The 18,403-nt window shown below is 59.3% G+C and overlaps 6 protein-coding genes across 6 annotated transcripts; all 6 read right to left on the bottom strand.

The window, feature by feature from the left end:
* Window positions 1-521: 521 nt before the first annotated feature.
* On the bottom strand, window positions 522-2,582 carry LOC147415724 (inositol 1,4,5-trisphosphate receptor-interacting protein-like 1). The gene has a single exon (XM_086464865.1). It carries the CDS (start codon window positions 2,580-2,582, stop codon window positions 522-524), a length of 2,061 nt encoding a protein of 686 aa, XP_086320991.1.
* Window positions 2,583-2,740: 158 nt separating this feature from the next.
* On the bottom strand, window positions 2,741-6,493 carry LOC147415725 (inositol 1,4,5-trisphosphate receptor-interacting protein-like 1). The gene is made up of 6 exons (XM_086464866.1): window positions 6,404-6,493; window positions 5,845-6,067; window positions 5,718-5,743; window positions 3,953-5,578; window positions 2,852-3,074; window positions 2,741-2,757 (listed from the first exon to the last, which is right to left on the bottom strand). The coding sequence occupies exons 1-6, from the start codon at window positions 6,491-6,493 to the stop codon at window positions 2,741-2,743; spliced, it is 2,205 nt and encodes a 734-aa protein (XP_086320992.1).
* Window positions 6,494-7,011: 518 nt separating this feature from the next.
* On the bottom strand, window positions 7,012-8,568 carry LOC147415726 (inositol 1,4,5-trisphosphate receptor-interacting protein-like 1). The gene has a single exon (XM_086464867.1). It carries the CDS (start codon window positions 8,566-8,568, stop codon window positions 7,012-7,014), a length of 1,557 nt encoding a protein of 518 aa, XP_086320993.1.
* A 1,456-nt stretch (window positions 8,569-10,024) lies between these two features.
* LOC147415727 (inositol 1,4,5-trisphosphate receptor-interacting protein-like 1) lies at window positions 10,025-11,581 on the bottom strand. Its single transcript, XM_086464869.1, has one exon. It carries the CDS (start codon window positions 11,579-11,581, stop codon window positions 10,025-10,027), a length of 1,557 nt encoding a protein of 518 aa, XP_086320995.1.
* Window positions 11,582-13,037: 1,456 nt separating this feature from the next.
* Window positions 13,038-14,594, bottom strand: LOC147415728 (inositol 1,4,5-trisphosphate receptor-interacting protein-like 1). The gene has a single exon (XM_086464870.1). It carries the CDS (start codon window positions 14,592-14,594, stop codon window positions 13,038-13,040), a length of 1,557 nt encoding a protein of 518 aa, XP_086320996.1.
* A 1,456-nt stretch (window positions 14,595-16,050) lies between these two features.
* On the bottom strand, window positions 16,051-17,607 carry LOC147415729 (inositol 1,4,5-trisphosphate receptor-interacting protein-like 1). Its single transcript, XM_086464871.1, has one exon. The coding sequence runs from the start codon at window positions 17,605-17,607 to the stop codon at window positions 16,051-16,053; it is 1,557 nt and encodes a 518-aa protein (XP_086320997.1).
* Window positions 17,608-18,403: the final 796 nt, after the last annotated feature.

Genomic DNA, 18,403 nt, shown 5'->3' on the forward strand with positions numbered 1-18,403 from the left:
CACCCTGGCTCAGCCACTCACAGCCCTTGCTAGGCACTGTCTTTTCCAGGTCTAGGACGTTCACTTCTGTCTTACCAACTCCCTGGGGAGGGTCAGGAAGGGTCAGATTCTTCTCCTGGCCCCAGTGAACTCACAGACGTACAGCAGTGGTGCAGCTCTTTCTTACACTTTTTCCCTAAGCATTGCATGCAGCTCATGGTCAAGGCACCAGTGGAGGCTAGATGGACCAAGCCAGAGCCTAGAGCGTCTGCTCTTCTGCAAAATGCTCCCTGACTCTGTGGCAGCTGAGTAGTCAGCAGCCTCTGCCTCGCGCTGCCCGACAAAGCCGATGCGCAGACACTCACAGATGCAGCATTTATTCAAAGAATGCCATTTGTGGCCAACTTTGCACAATGGAAAGCTCCCACAAGGAACGGACTCTGTGGAAGAGGCGAGAGCAGTTGCTGTCCGGGTGGCAACGGCAGTCTCTGACACCAGCCTCCTTCCAACGGCCCCTCTTCAGCTGCATGGGATCTGACTGCTCAGAGGGTGCTTTCGGTGTGGAGGAAAGGCACAGCAGCACTTCCCACTGTCAATCGAGCGGTGTCTTCTGCATGTCCTGTGTGCTCGGTTCTGTGGCTCCAGCTCCCCGGGGAGCATGGAGGATGAGGAGATTCTCCACGCGGGCCCCAGCGAACACAGGGAGGCAACATCAGGGCTGCCTCTGGCTTGGTCCCTGCCCAGACGGAGCTGCCAGCGAGAACTGGTGGGCCCAAGCAAAAGGCCGTCCGGGCCACAGCCGGCACGAGAAAAAACAGGGCGGAAGTTGTCACCTTTGTCGCCGCTGTAGTCGTCACCGGCTGCTGTGCTGAGGACACGGTTGAGAGGAGAACACTGCTGCTCTTGGCAGAGGGCTGTGGCACAGGGTTTTCCCTTTCCTCTCTGCATCCTGACTTCTGCCCTCTTCTCCCCTCCTCTACGAGGTGGCTCTCTGGCATCAGCTGGGACCTCTGCAAGCACGCCCGTTTGGCGCATGAAGGCCTCCCTTCATGGCTGTAGAAGAGCAGGCTTAGGAGCCGATCTTGCACGTTGTGGAACTCACGCAGTGCCTGGGCGTGGGCGTCCGGATCCGTCAGCAGGTGCTGGAAGAGGTTGTGTGGCTGGGCTGATCGGAAGGCTGGGGGCAAGTTTATCACCCCGGGCATGTTGTCATTGCCAAAGAAGAAGTGGTTGAGGCGTTTCTCCTCCAGGCAGGTGCCCACGTAACGCAGGATATCCTCCAGCCGCGGCAGAAACAGCCCCCTGCACCAGCCTGACAGGGGAGTGGTGGTCAGGAGGTGCATCACAACCGTCTTGAAGTTATAGGGGGACAAGGCCGTGCCCAGCAGGACGCGGGTGCAGACGTGCAGGCATTTGTGGTGCCAGCTGCCACGCGGGACCTGTCTGGCTATATGCCTGAAGAACTTGGCCTCTGCCACAGCGTAGCTCTCTGACCATGTTGTGCTTGGGATGGAGAAGGCCTCTGTAGCCTCACTGCTCAGGAAGATGTCTGAGCGGCCTTGCTGCACCCGAAACAGAATCTCAACAAAGAAGGTTCTCCCAGAGGCATTCGTCAGCTGCAGCTTGCAGGAGCGTCTGGAGGGCAGCACCTCCATCTTGTAGCGACGTGACCAAGGCAACGCCACCCAGGCTGACCTCACCGACTTCTGGAACCAGAGGGCAGTTTTGTGCACATCTAGGTAGGAGTCAGTGCAGAAGGTGCCAAGGAGGCTGGGACCCTGACTTCTCTGCAGCTTCGACTTGGCGTGGTGGAGGAAGCACAGCGTGTTCTCCACCAGCTGCTCCCTGGTGCAGGTGCACTGCAGGTCCACACGGATGCGGGAGTCCTTTGCCGGCATGTCCCCCGTGGTGCCCAGCTCCAGGTGGAAGGCGTGCCCATCGGGGGGCTTCAGGGGCACGAGCAGGGAGTAGACAGCCTCGGCCTCCTCAAGGGGACTCCAACCTTCAAAGGCACAACCCACCCCAATTGGGGACTGCAGTAGCGGTACCGGCAACGAACTTTCTGACAAGATCCTTTGGAAGACGTTGAGGAGATTTTGCACCGCCTCCTCCACCACCTGGCTCCTGCACGCCAGCTTCTTCATTGGCCACTGGATGCGTCTTGCAAAGATCCTGTCCAGATCCCTCTCGTCATCGGGACCTTCATCTTCACTTTCTTCCTCCTCCCAACCTTCTTCCTCCTCCAAACCTTCTTCCTCTGTCTCACTGATGGAGCTCATCTTGTCTCTGCTTCTTTGCCTGAGCCACCAGCAGAGCCAGACGAGCGTAACCAGGACTGCAGCACCCAGCCAGATTTGCCAATGCCGCAAGACAGCAAAGAGCAGGGCTCCCCAGTCTGTGTGACTCTGCTCCTGGGTCGTCTGCTCACGGCTCCCTTTGTTGAGCTCCTGCAGCAGCTGAGCCATCTCCTGGCTCAGCTGCTGGGCACGCAGCTGCATTTGCTCCGGCGTGGCCTCATCCGACCCATCATCGACCATCAGTGGGAGCAGGAAGACGATTTCCAGAAACAAGGCGACGAAACTTGCAATCGTCTTGTAAGCCATGGCCTGCAGAAGGAGGGAGAGAAGGGTTTGAGTGGGGTTGGGAGGGAGGGAGCTGGGGGCAGGTAGGAGAGGGGGATAGGAAGCAGCTGGGAAGGCAGCAAGGCCTGCACCCAGCCCCAGCCCGGTGGCAGCGGCACCGTGCCCTGCCCGAGGTGCTCTCATGAGCGACTGGGCCCTCAAGGCAGGGTGAGAACCCAGCCTGAGCTCTGGGACCCGCATTTCTGCCCCGGCCCTCGTCCAGCCCAGCCTCCACCCGCGTGCGCACTCACCGCTAGCCCAGGCTCTTCTGGGACAGCACTGCCTCTTGGCGCCCTTATATTTGCTGTCCAATTGTGACTCATCATTTGTGATGTCACAGGCTCCAGATGACATCACAGGCATGCCCGCCAACCAGCCCCAGCCTTCAGCAACACCCTGGCTCAGCCACTCACAGCCCTTGCTAGGCACTGTCTTTTCCAGGTCTAGGACGTTCACTTCTGTCTTACCAACTCCCTGGGGAGGGTCAGGAAGGGTCAGATTCTTCTCCTGGCCCCAGTGAACTCACAGACATACAGCAGTGGTGCAGCTCTTTCTTACACTTTTTCCCTAAGCATTGCATGCAGCTCATGGTCAAGGCACCAGTGGAGGCTAGATGGACCAAGCCAGAGCCTAGAGCGTCTGCTCTTCTGCAAAATGCTCCCTGACTCTGTGGCAGCTGAGTAGTCAGCAGCCTCTGCCTCGCGCTGCCCGACAAAGCCGATGCGCAGACACTCACAGATGCAGCATTTATTCAAAGAATGCCATTTGTGGCCAACTTTGCACAATGGAAAGCTCCCACAAGGAACGGACTCTGTGGAAGAGGCGAGAGCAGTTGCTGTCCGGGTGGCAACGGCAGTCTCTGACACCAGCCTCCTTCCAACGGCCCCTCTTCAGCTGCATGGGATCTGACTGCTCAGAGGGTGCTTTCGGTGTGGAGGAAAGGCACAGCAGCACTTCCCACTGTCAATCGAGCGGTGTCTTCTGCATGTCCTGTGTGCTCGGTTCTGTGGCTCCAGCTCCCCGGGGAGCATGGAGGATGAGGAGATTCTCCACGCGGGCCCCAGCGAACACAGGGAGGCAACATCAGGGCTGCCTCTGGCTTGGTCCCTGCCCAGACGGAGCTGCCAGCGAGAACTGGTGGGCCCAAGCAAAAGGCCGTCCGGGCCACAGCCGGCACGAGCAAAAAACAGGGCGGAAGTTGTCACCTTTGTCGCCGCTGTAGTCGTCACCGGCTGCTGTGCTGAGGACACGGTTGAGAGGAGAACACTGCTGCTCTTGGCAGAGGGCTGTGGCACAGGGTTTTCCCTTTCCTCTCTGCGTCCTGACTTCTGCCCTCTTCTCCCCTCCTCTACGAGGTGGCTCTCTGGCATCAGCTGGGACCTCTGCAAGCACGCCCGTTTGGCGCATGAAGGCCTCCCTTCATGGCTGTAGAAGAGCAGGCTTAGGAGCCGATCTTGCACGTTGTGGAACTCACGCAGTGCCTGGGCGTGGGCGTCCGGATCCGTCAGCAGGTGCTGGAAGAGGTTGTGTGGCTGGGCTGATCGGAAGGCTGGGGGCAAGTTTATCACCCCGGGCATGTTGTCATTGCCAAAGAAGAAGTGGTTGAGGCGTTTCTCCTCCAGGCAGGTGCCCACGTAACGCAGGATATCCTCCAGCCGCGGCAGAAACAGCCCCCTGCACCAGCCTGACAGGGGAGTGGTGGTCAGGAGGTGCATCAAAACCGTCTTGAAGTTATAGGGGGACAAGGCCGTGCCCAGCAGGACGCGGGTGCAGACGTGCAGGCATTTGTGGTGCCAGCTGCCACGCGGGACCTGTCTGGCTATATGCCTGAAGAACTTGGCCTCTGCCACAGCGTAGCTCTCTGACCATGTTGTGCTTGGGATGGAGAAGGCCTCTGTAGCCTCACTGCTCAGGAAGATGTCTGAGCGGCCTTGCTGCACCCGAAACAGAATCTCAACAAAGAAGGTTCTCCCAGAGGCATTCGTCAGCTGCAGCTTGCAGGAGCGTCTGGAGGGCAGCACCTCCATCTTGTAGCGACGTGACCAAGGCAACGCCACCCAGGCTGACCTCACCGACTTCTGGAACCAGAGGGCAGTTTTGTGCACATCTAGGTAGGAGTCAGTGCAGAAGGTGCCAAGGAGGCTGGGACCCTGACTTCTCTGCAGCTTCGACTTGGCGTGGTGGAGGAAGCACAGCGTGTTCTCCACCAGCTGCTCCCTGGTGCAGGTGCACTGCAGGTCCACACGGATGCGGGAGTCCTTTGCCGGCATGTCCCCCGTGGTGCCCAGCTCCAGGTGGAAGGCGTGCCCATCGGGGGGCTTCAGGGGCACGAGCAGGGAGTAGACAGCCTCGGCCTCCTCAAGGGGACTCCAACCTTCAAAGGCACAACCCACCCCAATTGGGGACTGCAGTAGCGGTACCGGCAACGAACTTTCTGACAAGATCCTTTGGAAGACGTTGAGGAGATTTTGCACCACCTCCTCCACCACCTGGCTCCTGCACGCCAGCTTCTTCATTGGCCACTGGATGCGTCTTGCAAAGATCCTGTCCAGATCCCTCTCGTCATCGGGACCTTCATCTTCACTTTCTTCCTCCTCCCAACCTTCTTCCTCCTCCAAACCTTCTTCCTCTGTCTCACTGATGGAGCTCATCTTGTCTCTGCTTCTTTGCCTGAGCCACCAGCAGAGCCAGACGAGCGTAACCAGGACTGCAGCACCCAGCCAGATTTGCCAATGCCGCAAGACAGCAAAGAGCAGGGCTCCCCAGTCTGTGTGACTCTGCTCCTGGGTCGTCTGCTCACGGCTCCCTTTGTTGAGCTCCTGCAGCAGCTGAGCCATCTCCTGGCTCAGCTGCTGGGCACGCAGCTGCATTTGCTCCGGCGTGGCCTCATCCGACCCATCATCGACCATCAGTGGGAGCAGGAAGACGATTTCCAGAAACAAGGCGACGAAACTTGCAATCGTCTTGTAAGCCATGGCCTGCAGAAGGAGGGAGAGAAGGGTTTGAGTGGGGTTGGGAGGGAGGGAGCTGGGGGCAGGTAGGAGAGGGGGATAGGAAGCAGCTGGGAAGGCAGCAAGGCCTGCACCCAGCCCCAGCCCGGTGGCAGCGGCACCGTACCCTGCCCGAGGTGCTCTCATGAGCGACTGGGCCCTCAAGGCAGGGTGAGAACCCAGCCTGAGCTCTGGGACCCGCATTTCTGCCCCGGCCCTCGTCCAGCCCAGCCTCCACCCGCGTGCGCACTCACCGCTAGCCCAGGCTCTTCTGGGACAGCACTGCCTCTTGGCGCCCTTATATTTGCTGTCCAATTGTGACTCATCATTTGTGATGTCACAGGCTCCAGATGACATCACAGGCATGCCCGCCAACCAGCCCCAGCCTTCAGCAACACCCTGGCTCAGCCACTCACAGCCCTTGCTAGGCACTGTCTTTTCCAGGTCTAGGACGTTCACTTCTGTCTTACCAACTCCCTGGGGAGGGTCAGGAAGGGTCAGATTCTTCTCCTGGCCCCAGTGAACTCACAGACGTACAGCAGTGGTGCAGCTCTTTCTTACACTTTTTCCCTAAGCATTGCATGCAGCTCATGGTCAAGGCACCAGTGGAGGCTAGATGGACCAAGCCAGAGCCTAGAGCGTCTGCTCTTCTGCAAAATGCTCCCTGACTCTGTGGCAGCTGAGTAGTCAGCAGCCTCTGCCTCGCGCTGCCCGACAAAGCCGATGCGCAGACACTCACAGATGCAGCATTTATTCAAAGAATGCCATTTGTGGCCAACTTTGCACAATGGAAAGCTCCCACAAGGAACGGACTCTGTGGAAGAGGCGAGAGCAGTTGCTGTCCGGGTGGCAACGGCAGTCTCTGACACCAGCCTCCTTCCAACGGCCCCTCTTCAGCTGCATGGGGCCTGGCTGCTCAGAGGGTGCTTTCGGTGTGGAGGAAAGGCACAGCAGCGCTTCCCACTGCCAATGGAGCGGTGTCCTCTGCATGTCCTGTGTGCTCGGTTCTGTGGCTCCAGCTCCCCGGGGAGCATGGAGGATGAGGAGATTCTCCACGCGGGCCCCAGCGAACACAGGGAGGCAACATCAGGGCTGCCTCTGGCTTGGTCCCTGCCCAGACGGAGCTGCCAGCGAGAACTGGTGGGCCCAAGCGGAAGGCCGTCCGGGCCACAGCCGGTGCGAGCAAAAAACAGGGCGGAAGTTGTCACCTTTGTCGCCGCTGTAGTCGTCACCGGCTGCTGTGCTGAGGACACCGTTGAGAGGAGAACACTGCTGCTCTTGGCAGAGGGCTGTGGCACAGGGTTTTCCCTTTCCTCTCTGCGTCCTGACTTCTGCCCTCTTCTCCCCTCCTCTACGAGGTGGCTCTCTGGCATCAGCTGGGACCTCTGCAAGCATGCCCGTTTGGCGCATGAAGGCCTCCCTTACTGGCCGTAGAAGAGCAGGCTTAGGAGCCGATCTTGCACGTTGTGGAACTCACGCAGTGCCTGGGCGTGGGCGTCCGGATCCGTCAGCAGGTGCTGGAAGAGGTTGTGTGGCTGGGCTGATCGGAAGGCTGGGGGCAAGCTTATCACCCCGGGCATGTTGTCATTGCCAAAGAAGAAGTGGTTGAGGCGTTTCTCCTCCAGGCAGGTGCCCACGTAACGCAGGATATCCTCCAGCCGCGGCAGAAACAGCCCCCTGCACCAGCCTGACAGGGGAGTGGTGGTCAGGAGGTGCATCAAAACCGTCTTGAAGTTATAGGGGGACAAGGCTGTGCCCAGCAGGACGCGGGTGCAGACGTGCAGGCATTTGTGGTGCCAGCTGCCACGCGGGACCTGTCTGGCTATATGCCTGAAGAACTTGGCCTCTGCCACAGCGTAGCTCTCTGACCATGTTGTGCTTGGGATGGAGAGGGCCTCTGTAGCCTCACTGCTCAGGAAGATGTCTGAGCGGCCTTGCTGCACCCCAAACAGAATCTCAACAAAGAAGGTTCTCCCAGAGGCATTCGTCAGCTGCAGCTTGCAGGAGCGTCTGGAGGGCAGCACCTCCATCTTGTAGCGACGTGACCAAGGCAACGCCACCCAGGCTGACCTCACCGACTTCTGGAACCAGAGGGCAGTTTTGTGCACATCTAGGTAGGAGTCAGTGCAGAAGGTGCCAAGGAGGCTGGGACCCTGACTTCTCTGCAGCTTCGACTTGGCGTGGTGGAGGAAGCACAGCGTGTTCTCCACCAGCTGCTCCCTGGTGCAGGTGCACTGCAGGTCCACACGGATGCGGGAGTCCTTTGCCGGCATGTCCCCCGTGGTGCCCAGCTCCAGGTGGAAGGCGTGCCCATCGGGGGGCTTCAGGGGCACGAGCAGGGAGTAGACAGCCTCGGCCTCCTCAAGGGGACTCCAACCTTCAAAGGCACAACCCACCCCAATTGGGGACTGCAGTAGCGGTACCGGCAACGAACTTTCTGACAAGATCCTTTGGAAGACGTTGAGGAGATTTTGCACCACCTCCTCCACCACCTGGCTCCTGCACGCCAGCTTCTTCATTGGCCACTGGATGCGTCTTGCAAAGATCCTGTCCAGATCCCTCTCGTCATCAGGACCTTCATCTTCACTTTCTTCCTCCTCCCAACCTTCTTCCTCCTCCAAACCTTCTTCCTCTGTCTCACTGATGGAGCTCATCTTGTCTCTGCTTCTTTGCCTGAGCCACCAGCAGAGCCAGATGAGCGTAACCAGGACCGCAGCACCCAGCCAGAATTGCCAATGCCGCAAGACAGCAAAGAGCAGGGCTCCCCAGTCTGTGTGACTCTGCTCCTGGGTCGTCTGCTCATGGCTCCCTTTGTTGAGCTCCTGCAGCAGCTGAGCCGTCTCCTGGCTCAGCTGCTGGGCACGCAGCTGCATTTGCTCCGGCGTGGCCTCATCCGACCCATCATCGACCATCAGTGGGAGCAGGAAGACGATTTCCAGAAACAAGGCGACGAAACTTGCAATCGTCTTGTAAGCCATGGCCTGCAGAAGGAGGGAGAGAAGGGTTTGAGTGGGGTTGGGAGGGAGGGAGCTGGGGGCAGGTAGGAGAGGGGGATAGGAAGCAGCTGGGGAGGCAGCAAGGCCTGCACCCAGCCCCAGCCCGGTGGCAGCAGCACCGTGCCCTGTCCGAGGTGCTCTCATGAGCGACTGGGCCCTCAAGGCAGGGTGAGAACCCAGCCTGAGCTCTGGGACCCACATTTCTGCCCCGGCCCTCGTCCAGCCCAGCCTCCACCCGCGTGCGCACTCACCGCTAGCCCAGGCTCTCCTGGGACAGCACTGCCTGTTGGCGCCCTTATATTTGCTGTCCAATTGTGACTCATCATTTGTGATGTCACAGGCTCCAGATGACGTCACAGGCTCCAGATGACATCACAGGCATGCCCGCCAAACAGCCCCAGCCTTCAGCAACACCCCGGCTCAGCCACTCACAGCTCTTGCTAGGCACTGTCTTTTCCAGGTCTAGGACGTTTGCTTCTGTCTTACCAACTCCCTGGGGAGGGTCAGGAAGGGTCAGATTCTTCTCCTGGCCCCAGTGAACTCACAGACGTACAGCAGTGGTGCAGCTCTTTCTTACACTTTTTCCCTAAGCATTGCATGCAGCTCATGGTCAAGGCACCAGTGGAGGCTAGATGGACCAAGCCAGAGCCTAGAGCGTCTGCTCTTCTGCAAAATGCTCCCTGACTCTGTGGCAGCTGAGTAGTCAGCAGCCTCTGCCTTGCGCTGCCCGACAAAGCGATGCACAGACACTCACTCAGATGCAGCATTTATTCAAAGAATGCCATTTGTGGCCAACTTTGCACAATGGAAAGCTCCCACAAGGAACGGACTCTGTGGAAGAGGCGAGAGCAGTTGCTGTCCGGGTGGCAACGGCAGTCTCTGACACCAGCCTCCTTCCAACGGCCCCTCTTCAGCTGCATGGGGCCTGGCTGCTCAGAGGGTGCTTTCGGTGTGGAGGAAAGGCACAGCAGCGCTTCCCGCTGCCAATGGAGCGGTGTCCTCTGCATGTCCTGTGTGCTCGGTTCTGTGGCTCCAGCTCCCCGGGGAGCATGGAGGATGAGGAGATTCTCCACGCGGGCCCCAGCGAACACAGGGAGGCAACATCAGGGCTGCCTCTGGCTTGGTCCCTGCCCAGACGGAGCTGCCAGCGAGAACTGGTGGGCCCAAGCGGAAGGCCGTCCGGGCCACAGCCGGTGCGAGCAAAAAACAGGGCGGAAGTTGTCACCTTTGTCGCCGCTGTAGTCGTCACCGGCTGCTGTGCTGAGGACACCGTTGAGAGGAGAACACTGCTGCTCTTGGCAGAGGGCTGTGGCACAGGGTTTTCCCTTTCCTCTCTGCGTCCTGACTTCTGCCCTCTTCTCCCCTCCTCTACGAGGTGGCTCTCTGGCATCAGCTGGGACCTCTGCAAGCATGCCCGTTTGGCGCATGAAGGCCTCCCTTACTGGCCGTAGAAGAGCAGGCTTAGGAGCCGATCTTGCACGTTGTGGAACTCACGCAGTGCCTGGGCGTGGGCGTCCGGATCCGTCAGCAGGTGCTGGAAGAGGTTGTGTGGCTGGGCTGATCGGAAGGCTGGGGGCAAGCTTATCACCCCGGGCATGTTGTCATTGCCAAAGAAGAAGTGGTTGAGGCGTTTCTCCTCCAGGCAGGTGCCCACGTAACGCAGGATATCCTCCAGCCGCGGCAGAAACAGCCCCCTGCACCAGCCTGACAGGGGAGTGGTGGTCAGGAGGTGCATCAAAACCGTCTTGAAGTTATAGGGGGACAAGGCTGTGCCCAGCAGGACGCGGGTGCAGACGTGCAGGCATTTGTGGTGCCAGCTGCCACGCGGGACCTGTCTGGCTATATGCCTGAAGAACTTGGCCTCTGCCACAGCGTAGCTCTCTGACCATGTTGTGCTTGGGATGGAGAGGGCCTCTGTAGCCTCACTGCTCAGGAAGATGTCTGAGCGGCCTTGCTGCACCCCAAACAGAATCTCAACAAAGAAGGTTCTCCCAGAGGCATTCGTCAGCTGCAGCTTGCAGGAGCGTCTGGAGGGCAGCACCTCCATCTTGTAGCGACGTGACCAAGGCAACGCCACCCAGGCTGACCTCACCGACTTCTGGAACCAGAGGGCAGTTTTGTGCACATCTAGGTAGGAGTCAGTGCAGAAGGTGCCAAGGAGGCTGGGACCCTGACTTCTCTGCAGCTTCGACTTGGCGTGGTGGAGGAAGCACAGCGTGTTCTCCACCAGCTGCTCCCTGGTGCAGGTGCACTGCAGGTCCACACGGATGCGGGAGTCCTTTGCCGGCATGTCCCCCGTGGTGCCCAGCTCCAGGTGGAAGGCGTGCCCATCGGGGGGCTTCAGGGGCACGAGCAGGGAGTAGACAGCCTCGGCCTCCTCAAGGGGACTCCAACCTTCAAAGGCACAACCCACCCCAATTGGGGACTGCAGTAGCGGTACCGGCAACGAACTTTCTGACAAGATCCTTTGGAAGACGTTGAGGAGATTTTGCACCACCTCCTCCACCACCTGGCTCCTGCACGCCAGCTTCTTCATTGGCCACTGGATGCGTCTTGCAAAGATCCTGTCCAGATCCCTCTCGTCATCAGGACCTTCATCTTCACTTTCTTCCTCCTCCCAACCTTCTTCCTCCTCCAAACCTTCTTCCTCTGTCTCACTGATGGAGCTCATCTTGTCTCTGCTTCTTTGCCTGAGCCACCAGCAGAGCCAGATGAGCGTAACCAGGACTGCAGCACCCAGCCAGAATTGCCAATGCCGCAAGACAGCAAAGAGCAGGGCTCCCCAGTCTGTGTGACTCTGCTCCTGGGTCGTCTGCTCATGGCTCCCTTTGTTGAGCTCCTGCAGCAGCTGAGCCGTCTCCTGGCTCAGCTGCTGGGCACGCAGCTGCATTTGCTCCGGCGTGGCCTCATCCGACCCATCATCGACCATCAGTGGGAGCAGGAAGACGATTTCCAGAAACAAGGCGACGAAACTTGCAATCGTCTTGTAAGCCATGGCCTGCAGAAGGAGGGAGAGAAGGGTTTGAGTGGGGTTGGGAGGGAGGGAGCTGGGGGCAGGTAGGAGAGGGGGATAGGAAGCAGCTGGGGAGGCAGCAAGGCCTGCACCCAGCCCCAGCCCGGTGGCAGCAGCACCGTGCCCTGTCCGAGGTGCTCTCATGAGCGACTGGGCCCTCAAGGCAGGGTGAGAACCCAGCCTGAGCTCTGGGACCCACATTTCTGCCCCGGCCCTCGTCCAGCCCAGCCTCCACCCGCGTGCGCACTCACCGCTAGCCCAGGCTCTCCTGGGACAGCACTGCCTGTTGGCGCCCTTATATTTGCTGTCCAATTGTGACTCATCATTTGTGATGTCACAGGCTCCAGATGACGTCACAGGCTCCAGATGACATCACAGGCATGCCCGCCAAACAGCCCCAGCCTTCAGCAACACCCCGGCTCAGCCACTCACAGCTCTTGCTAGGCACTGTCTTTTCCAGGTCTAGGACGTTTGCTTCTGTCTTACCAACTCCCTGGGGAGGGTCAGGAAGGGTCAGATTCTTCTCCTGGCCCCAGTGAACTCACAGACGTACAGCAGTGGTGCAGCTCTTTCTTACACTTTTTCCCTAAGCATTGCATGCAGCTCATGGTCAAGGCACCAGTGGAGGCTAGATGGACCAAGCCAGAGCCTAGAGCGTCTGCTCTTCTGCAAAATGCTCCCTGACTCTGTGGCAGCTGAGTAGTCAGCAGCCTCTGCCTTGCGCTGCCCGACAAAGCGATGCACAGACACTCACTCAGATGCAGCATTTATTCAAAGAATGCCATTTGTGGCCAACTTTGCACAATGGAAAGCTCCCACAAGGAACGGACTCTGTGGAAGAGGCGAGAGCAGTTGCTGTCCGGGTGGCAACGGCAGTCTCTGACACCAGCCTCCTTCCAACGGCCCCTCTTCAGCTGCATGGGGCCTGGCTGCTCAGAGGGTGCTTTCGGTGTGGAGGAAAGGCACAGCAGCGCTTCCCGCTGCCAATGGAGCGGTGTCCTCTGCATGTCCTGTGTGCTCGGTTCTGTGGCTCCAGCTCCCCGGGGAGCATGGAGGATGAGGAGATTCTCCACGCGGGCCCCAGCGAACACAGGGAGGCAACATCAGGGCTGCCTCTGGCTTGGTCCCTGCCCAGACGGAGCTGCCAGCGAGAACTGGTGGGCCCAAGCGGAAGGCCGTCCGGGCCACAGCCGGTGCGAGCAAAAAACAGGGCGGAAGTTGTCACCTTTGTCGCCGCTGTAGTCGTCACCGGCTGCTGTGCTGAGGACACCGTTGAGAGGAGAACACTGCTGCTCTTGGCAGAGGGCTGTGGCACAGGGTTTTCCCTTTCCTCTCTGCGTCCTGACTTCTGCCCTCTTCTCCCCTCCTCTACGAGGTGGCTCTCTGGCATCAGCTGGGACCTCTGCAAGCATGCCCGTTTGGCGCATGAAGGCCTCCCTTACTGGCCGTAGAAGAGCAGGCTTAGGAGCCGATCTTGCACGTTGTGGAACTCACGCAGTGCCTGGGCGTGGGCGTCCGGATCCGTCAGCAGGTGCTGGAAGAGGTTGTGTGGCTGGGCTGATCGGAAGGCTGGGGGCAAGCTTATCACCCCGGGCATGTTGTCATTGCCAAAGAAGAAGTGGTTGAGGCGTTTCTCCTCCAGGCAGGTGCCCACGTAACGCAGGATATCCTCCAGCCGCGGCAGAAACAGCCCCCTGCACCAGCCTGACAGGGGAGTGGTGGTCAGGAGGTGCATCAAAACCGTCTTGAAGTTATAGGGGGACAAGGCTGTGCCCAGCAGGACGCGGGTGCAGACGTGCAGGCATTTGTGGTGCCAGCTGCCACGCGGGACCTGTCTGGCTATATGCCTGAAGAACTTGGCCTCTGCCACAGCGTAGCTCTCTGACCATGTTGTGCTTGGGATGGAGAGGGCCTCTGTAGCCTCACTGCTCAGGAAGATGTCTGAGCGGCCTTGCTGCACCCCAAACAGAATCTCAACAAAGAAGGTTCTCCCAGAGGCATTCGTCAGCTGCAGCTTGCAGGAGCGTCTGGAGGGCAGCACCTCCATCTTGTAGCGACGTGACCAAGGCAACGCCACCCAGGCTGACCTCACCGACTTCTGGAACCAGAGGGCAGTTTTGTGCACATCTAGGTAGGAGTCAGTGCAGAAGGTGCCAAGGAGGCTGGGACCCTGACTTCTCTGCAGCTTCGACTTGGCGTGGTGGAGGAAGCACAGCGTGTTCTCCACCAGCTGCTCCCTGGTGCAGGTGCACTGCAGGTCCACACGGATGCGGGAGTCCTTTGCCGGCATGTCCCCCGTGGTGCCCAGCTCCAGGTGGAAGGCGTGCCCATCGGGGGGCTTCAGGGGCACGAGCAGGGAGTAGACAGCCTCGGCCTCCTCAAGGGGACTCCAACCTTCAAAGGCACAACCCACCCCAATTGGGGACTGCAGTAGCGGTACCGGCAACGAACTTTCTGACAAGATCCTTTGGAAGACGTTGAGGAGATTTTGCACCACCTCCTCCACCACCTGGCTCCTGCACGCCAGCTTCTTCATTGGCCACTGGATGCGTCTTGCAAAGATCCTGTCCAGATCCCTCTCGTCATCAGGACCTTCATCTTCACTTTCTTCCTCCTCCCAACCTTCTTCCTCCTCCAAACCTTCTTCCTCTGTCTCACTGATGGAGCTCATCTTGTCTCTGCTTCTTTGCCTGAGCCACCAGCAGAGCCAGATGAGCGTAACCAGGACCGCAGCACCCAGCCAGAATTGCCAATGCCGCAAGACAGCAAAGAGCAGGGCTCCCCAGTCTGTGTGACTCTGCTCCTGGGTCGTCTGCTCATGGCTCCCTTTGTTGAGCTCCTGCAGCAGCTGAGCCGTCTCCTGGCTCAGCTGCTGGGCACGCAGCTGCATTTGCTCCGGCGTGGCCTCATCCGACCCATCATCGACCATCAGTGGGAGCAGGAAGACGATTTCCAGAAACAAGGCGACGAAACTTGCAATCGTCTTGTAAGCCATGGCCTGCAGAAGGAGGGAGAGAAGGGTTTGAGTGGGGTTGGGAGGGAGGGAGCTGGGGGCAGGTAGGAGAGGGGGATAGGAAGCAGCTGGGGAGGCAGCAAGGCCTGCACCCAGCCCCAGCCCGGTGGCAGCAGCACCGTGCCCTGTCCGAGGTGCTCTCATGAGCGACTGGGCCCTCAAGGCAGGGTGAGAACCCAGCCTGAGCTCTGGGACCCACATTTCTGCCCCGGCCCTCGTCCAGCCCAGCCTCCACCCGCGTGCGCACTCACCGCTAGCCCAGGCTCTCCTGGGACAGCACTGCCTGTTGGCGCCCTTATATTTGCTGTCCAATTGTGACTCATCATTTGTGATGTCACAGGCTCCAGATGACGTCACAGGCTCCAGATGACATCACAGGCATGCCCGCCAAACAGCCCCAGCCTTCAGCAACACCCCGGCTCAGCCACTCACAGCTCTTGCTAGGCACTGTCTTTTCCAGGTCTAGGACGTTTGCTTCTGTCTTACCAACTCCCTGGGGAGGGTCAGGAAGGGTCAGATTCTTCTCCTGGCCCCAGTGAACTCACAGACGTACAGCAGTGGTGCAGCTCTTTCTTACACTTTTTCCCTAAGCATTGCATGCAGCTCATGGTCAAGGCACCAGTGGAGGCTAGATGGACCAAGCCAGAGCCTAGAGCGTCTGCTCTTCTGCAAAATGCTCCCTGACTCTGTGGCAGCTGAGTAGTCAGCAGCCTCTGCCTTGCGCTGCCCGACAAAGCGATGCACAGACACTCACTCAGATGCAGCATTTATTCAAAGAATGCCATTTGTGGCCAACTTTGCACAATGGAAAGCTCCCACAAGGAACGGACTCTGTGGAAGAGGCGAGAGCAGTTGCTGTCCGGGTGGCAACGGCAGTCTCTGACACCAGCCTCCTTCCAACGGCCCCTCTTCAGCTGCATGGGGCCTGGCTGCTCAGAGGGTGCTTTCGGTGTGGAGGAAAGGCACAGCAGCGCTTCCCGCTGCCAATGGAGCGGTGTCCTCTGCATGTCCTGTGTGCTCGGTTCTGTGGCTCCAGCTCCCCGGGGAGCATGGAGGATGAGGAGATTCTCCACGCGGGCCCCAGCGAACACAGGGAGGCAACATCAGGGCTGCCTCTGGCTTGGTCCCTGCCCAGACGGAGCTGCCAGCGAGAACTGGTGGGCCCAAGCGGAAGGCCGTCCGGGCCACAGCCGGTGCGAGCAAAAAACAGGGCGGAAGTTGTCACCTTTGTCGCCGCTGTAGTCGTCACCGGCTGCTGTGCTGAGGACACCGTTGAGAGGAGAACACTGCTGCTCTTGGCAGAGGGCTGTGGCACAGGGTTTTCCCTTTCCTCTCTGCGTCCTGACTTCTGCCCTCTTCTCCCCTCCTCTACGAGGTGGCTCTCTGGCATCAGCTGGGACCTCTGCAAGCATGCCCGTTTGGCGCATGAAGGCCTCCCTTACTGGCCGTAGAAGAGCAGGCTTAGGAGCCGATCTTGCACGTTGTGGAACTCACGCAGTGCCTGGGCGTGGGCGTCCGGATCCGTCAGCAGGTGCTGGAAGAGGTTGTGTGGCTGGGCTGATCGGAAGGCTGGGGGCAAGCTTATCACCCCGGGCATGTTGTCATTGCCAAAGAAGAAGTGGTTGAGGCGTTTCTCCTCCAGGCAGGTGCCCACGTAACGCAGGATATCCTCCAGCCGCGGCAGAAACAGCCCCCTGCACCAGCCTGACAGGGGAGTGGTGGTCAGGAGGTGCATCAAAACCGTCTTGAAGTTATAGGGGGACAAGGCTGTGCCCAGCAGGACGCGGGTGCAGACGTGCAGGCATTTGTGGTGCCAGCTGCCACGCGGGACCTGTCTGGCTATATGCCTGAAGAACTTGGCCTCTGCCACAGCGTAGCTCTCTGACCATGTTGTGCTTGGGATGGAGAGGGCCTCTGTAGCCTCACTGCTCAGGAAGATGTCTGAGCGGCCTTGCTGCACCCCAAACAGAATCTCAACAAAGAAGGTTCTCCCAGAGGCATTCGTCAGCTGCAGCTTGCAGGAGCGTCTGGAGGGCAGCACCTCCATCTTGTAGCGACGTGACCAAGGCAACGCCACCCAGGCTGACCTCACCGACTTCTGGAACCAGAGGGCAGTTTTGTGCACATCTAGGTAGGAGTCAGTGCAGAAGGTGCCAAGGAGGCTGGGACCCTGACTTCTCTGCAGCTTCGACTTGGCGTGGTGGAGGAAGCACAGCGTGTTCTCCACCAGCTGCTCCCTGGTGCAGGTGCACTGCAGGTCCACACGGATGCGGGAGTCCTTTGCCGGCATGTCCCCCGTGGTGCCCAGCTCCAGGTGGAAGGCGTGCCCATCGGGGGGCTTCAGGGGCACGAGCAGGGAGTAGACAGCCTCGGCCTCCTCAAGGGGACTCCAACCTTCAAAGGCACAACCCACCCCAATTGGGGACTGCAGTAGCGGTACCGGCAACGAACTTTCTGACAAGATCCTTTGGAAGACGTTGAGGAGATTTTGCACCACCTCCTCCACCACCTGGCTCCTGCACGCCAGCTTCTTCATTGGCCACTGGATGCGTCTTGCAAAGATCCTGTCCAGATCCCTCTCGTCATCAGGACCTTCATCTTCACTTTCTTCCTCCTCCCAACCTTCTTCCTCCTCCAAACCTTCTTCCTCTGTCTCACTGATGGAGCTCATCTTGTCTCTGCTTCTTTGCCTGAGCCACCAGCAGAGCCAGATGAGCGTAACCAGGACCGCAGCACCCAGCCAGAATTGCCAATGCCGCAAGACAGCAAAGAGCAGGGCTCCCCAGTCTGTGTGACTCTGCTCCTGGGTCGTCTGCTCATGGCTCCCTTTGTTGAGCTCCTGCAGCAGCTGAGCCGTCTCCTGGCTCAGCTGCTGGGCACGCAGCTGCATTTGCTCCGGCGTGGCCTCATCCGACCCATCATCGACCATCAGTGGGAGCAGGAAGACGATTTCCAGAAACAAGGCGACGAAACTTGCAATCGTCTTGTAAGCCATGGCCTGCAGAAGGAGGGAGAGAAGGGTTTGAGTGGGGTTGGGAGGGAGGGAGCTGGGGGCAGGTAGGAGAGGGGGATAGGAAGCAGCTGGGGAGGCAGCAAGGCCTGCACCCAGCCCCAGCCCGGTGGCAGCAGCACCGTGCCCTGTCCGAGGTGCTCTCATGAGCGACTGGGCCCTCAAGGCAGGGTGAGAACCCAGCCTGAGCTCTGGGACCCACATTTCTGCCCCGGCCCTCGTCCAGCCCAGCCTCCACCCGCGTGCGCACTCACCGCTAGCCCAGGCTCTCCTGGGACAGCACTGCCTGTTGGCGCCCTTATATTTGCTGTCCAATTGTGACTCATCATTTGTGATGTCACAGGCTCCAGATGACGTCACAGGCTCCAGATGACATCACAGGCATGCCCGCCAAACAGCCCCAGCCTTCAGCAACACCCCGGCTCAGCCACTCACAGCTCTTGCTAGGCACTGTCTTTTCCAGGTCTAGGACGTTTGCTTCTGTCTTACCAACTCCCTGGGGAGGGTCAGGAAGGGTCAGATTCTTCTCCTGGCCCCAGTGAACTCACAGACGTACAGCAGTGGTGCAGCTCTTTCTTACACTTTTTCCCTAAGCATTGCATGCAGCTCATGGTCAAGGCACCAGTGGAGGCTAGATGGACCAAGCCAGAGCCTAGAGCGTCTGCTCTTCTGCAAAATGCTCCCTGACTCTGTGGCAGCTGAGTAGTCAGCAGCCTCTGCCTTGCGCTGCCCGACAAAGCGATGCACAGACACTCACTCAGATGCAGCATTTATTCAAAGA

The sequence above is a fragment of the Leptosomus discolor genome, chromosome 4 (genome assembly GCF_034619465.1).
Source record: "Leptosomus discolor isolate bLepDis1 chromosome 4, bLepDis1.hap2, whole genome shotgun sequence".
Lineage (NCBI taxonomy): Eukaryota > Metazoa > Chordata > Aves > Leptosomiformes > Leptosomidae > Leptosomus > Leptosomus discolor.

Excerpts from the sequence above, each read along its gene's own strand:
- LOC147415724 (XM_086464865.1), bottom strand. The coding sequence starts at position 2,582 with ATGGCTTACAAGACGATTGCAAGTTTCGTCGCCTTGTTTCTGGAAATC.
- LOC147415725 (XM_086464866.1), bottom strand. The coding sequence starts at position 6,493 with ATGCAGCTGAAGAGGGGCCGTTGGAAGGAGGCTGGTGTCAGAGACTGC. Across the intron at positions 5,744-5,844 it reads CAGAAGAGCCTGGGCTAGCG|TCGCTCATGAGAGCACCTCG; the intron begins GTGAGTGCGCAC and ends TTGAGGGCCCAG. Across the intron at positions 5,579-5,717 it reads ATGAGAGCACCTCGGGCAGG|GCCATGGCTTACAAGACGAT; the intron begins GTACGGTGCCGC and ends CTCCTTCTGCAG.
- LOC147415726 (XM_086464867.1), bottom strand. The coding sequence starts at position 8,568 with ATGGCTTACAAGACGATTGCAAGTTTCGTCGCCTTGTTTCTGGAAATC.
- LOC147415727 (XM_086464869.1), bottom strand. The coding sequence starts at position 11,581 with ATGGCTTACAAGACGATTGCAAGTTTCGTCGCCTTGTTTCTGGAAATC.
- LOC147415728 (XM_086464870.1), bottom strand. The coding sequence starts at position 14,594 with ATGGCTTACAAGACGATTGCAAGTTTCGTCGCCTTGTTTCTGGAAATC.
- LOC147415729 (XM_086464871.1), bottom strand. The coding sequence starts at position 17,607 with ATGGCTTACAAGACGATTGCAAGTTTCGTCGCCTTGTTTCTGGAAATC.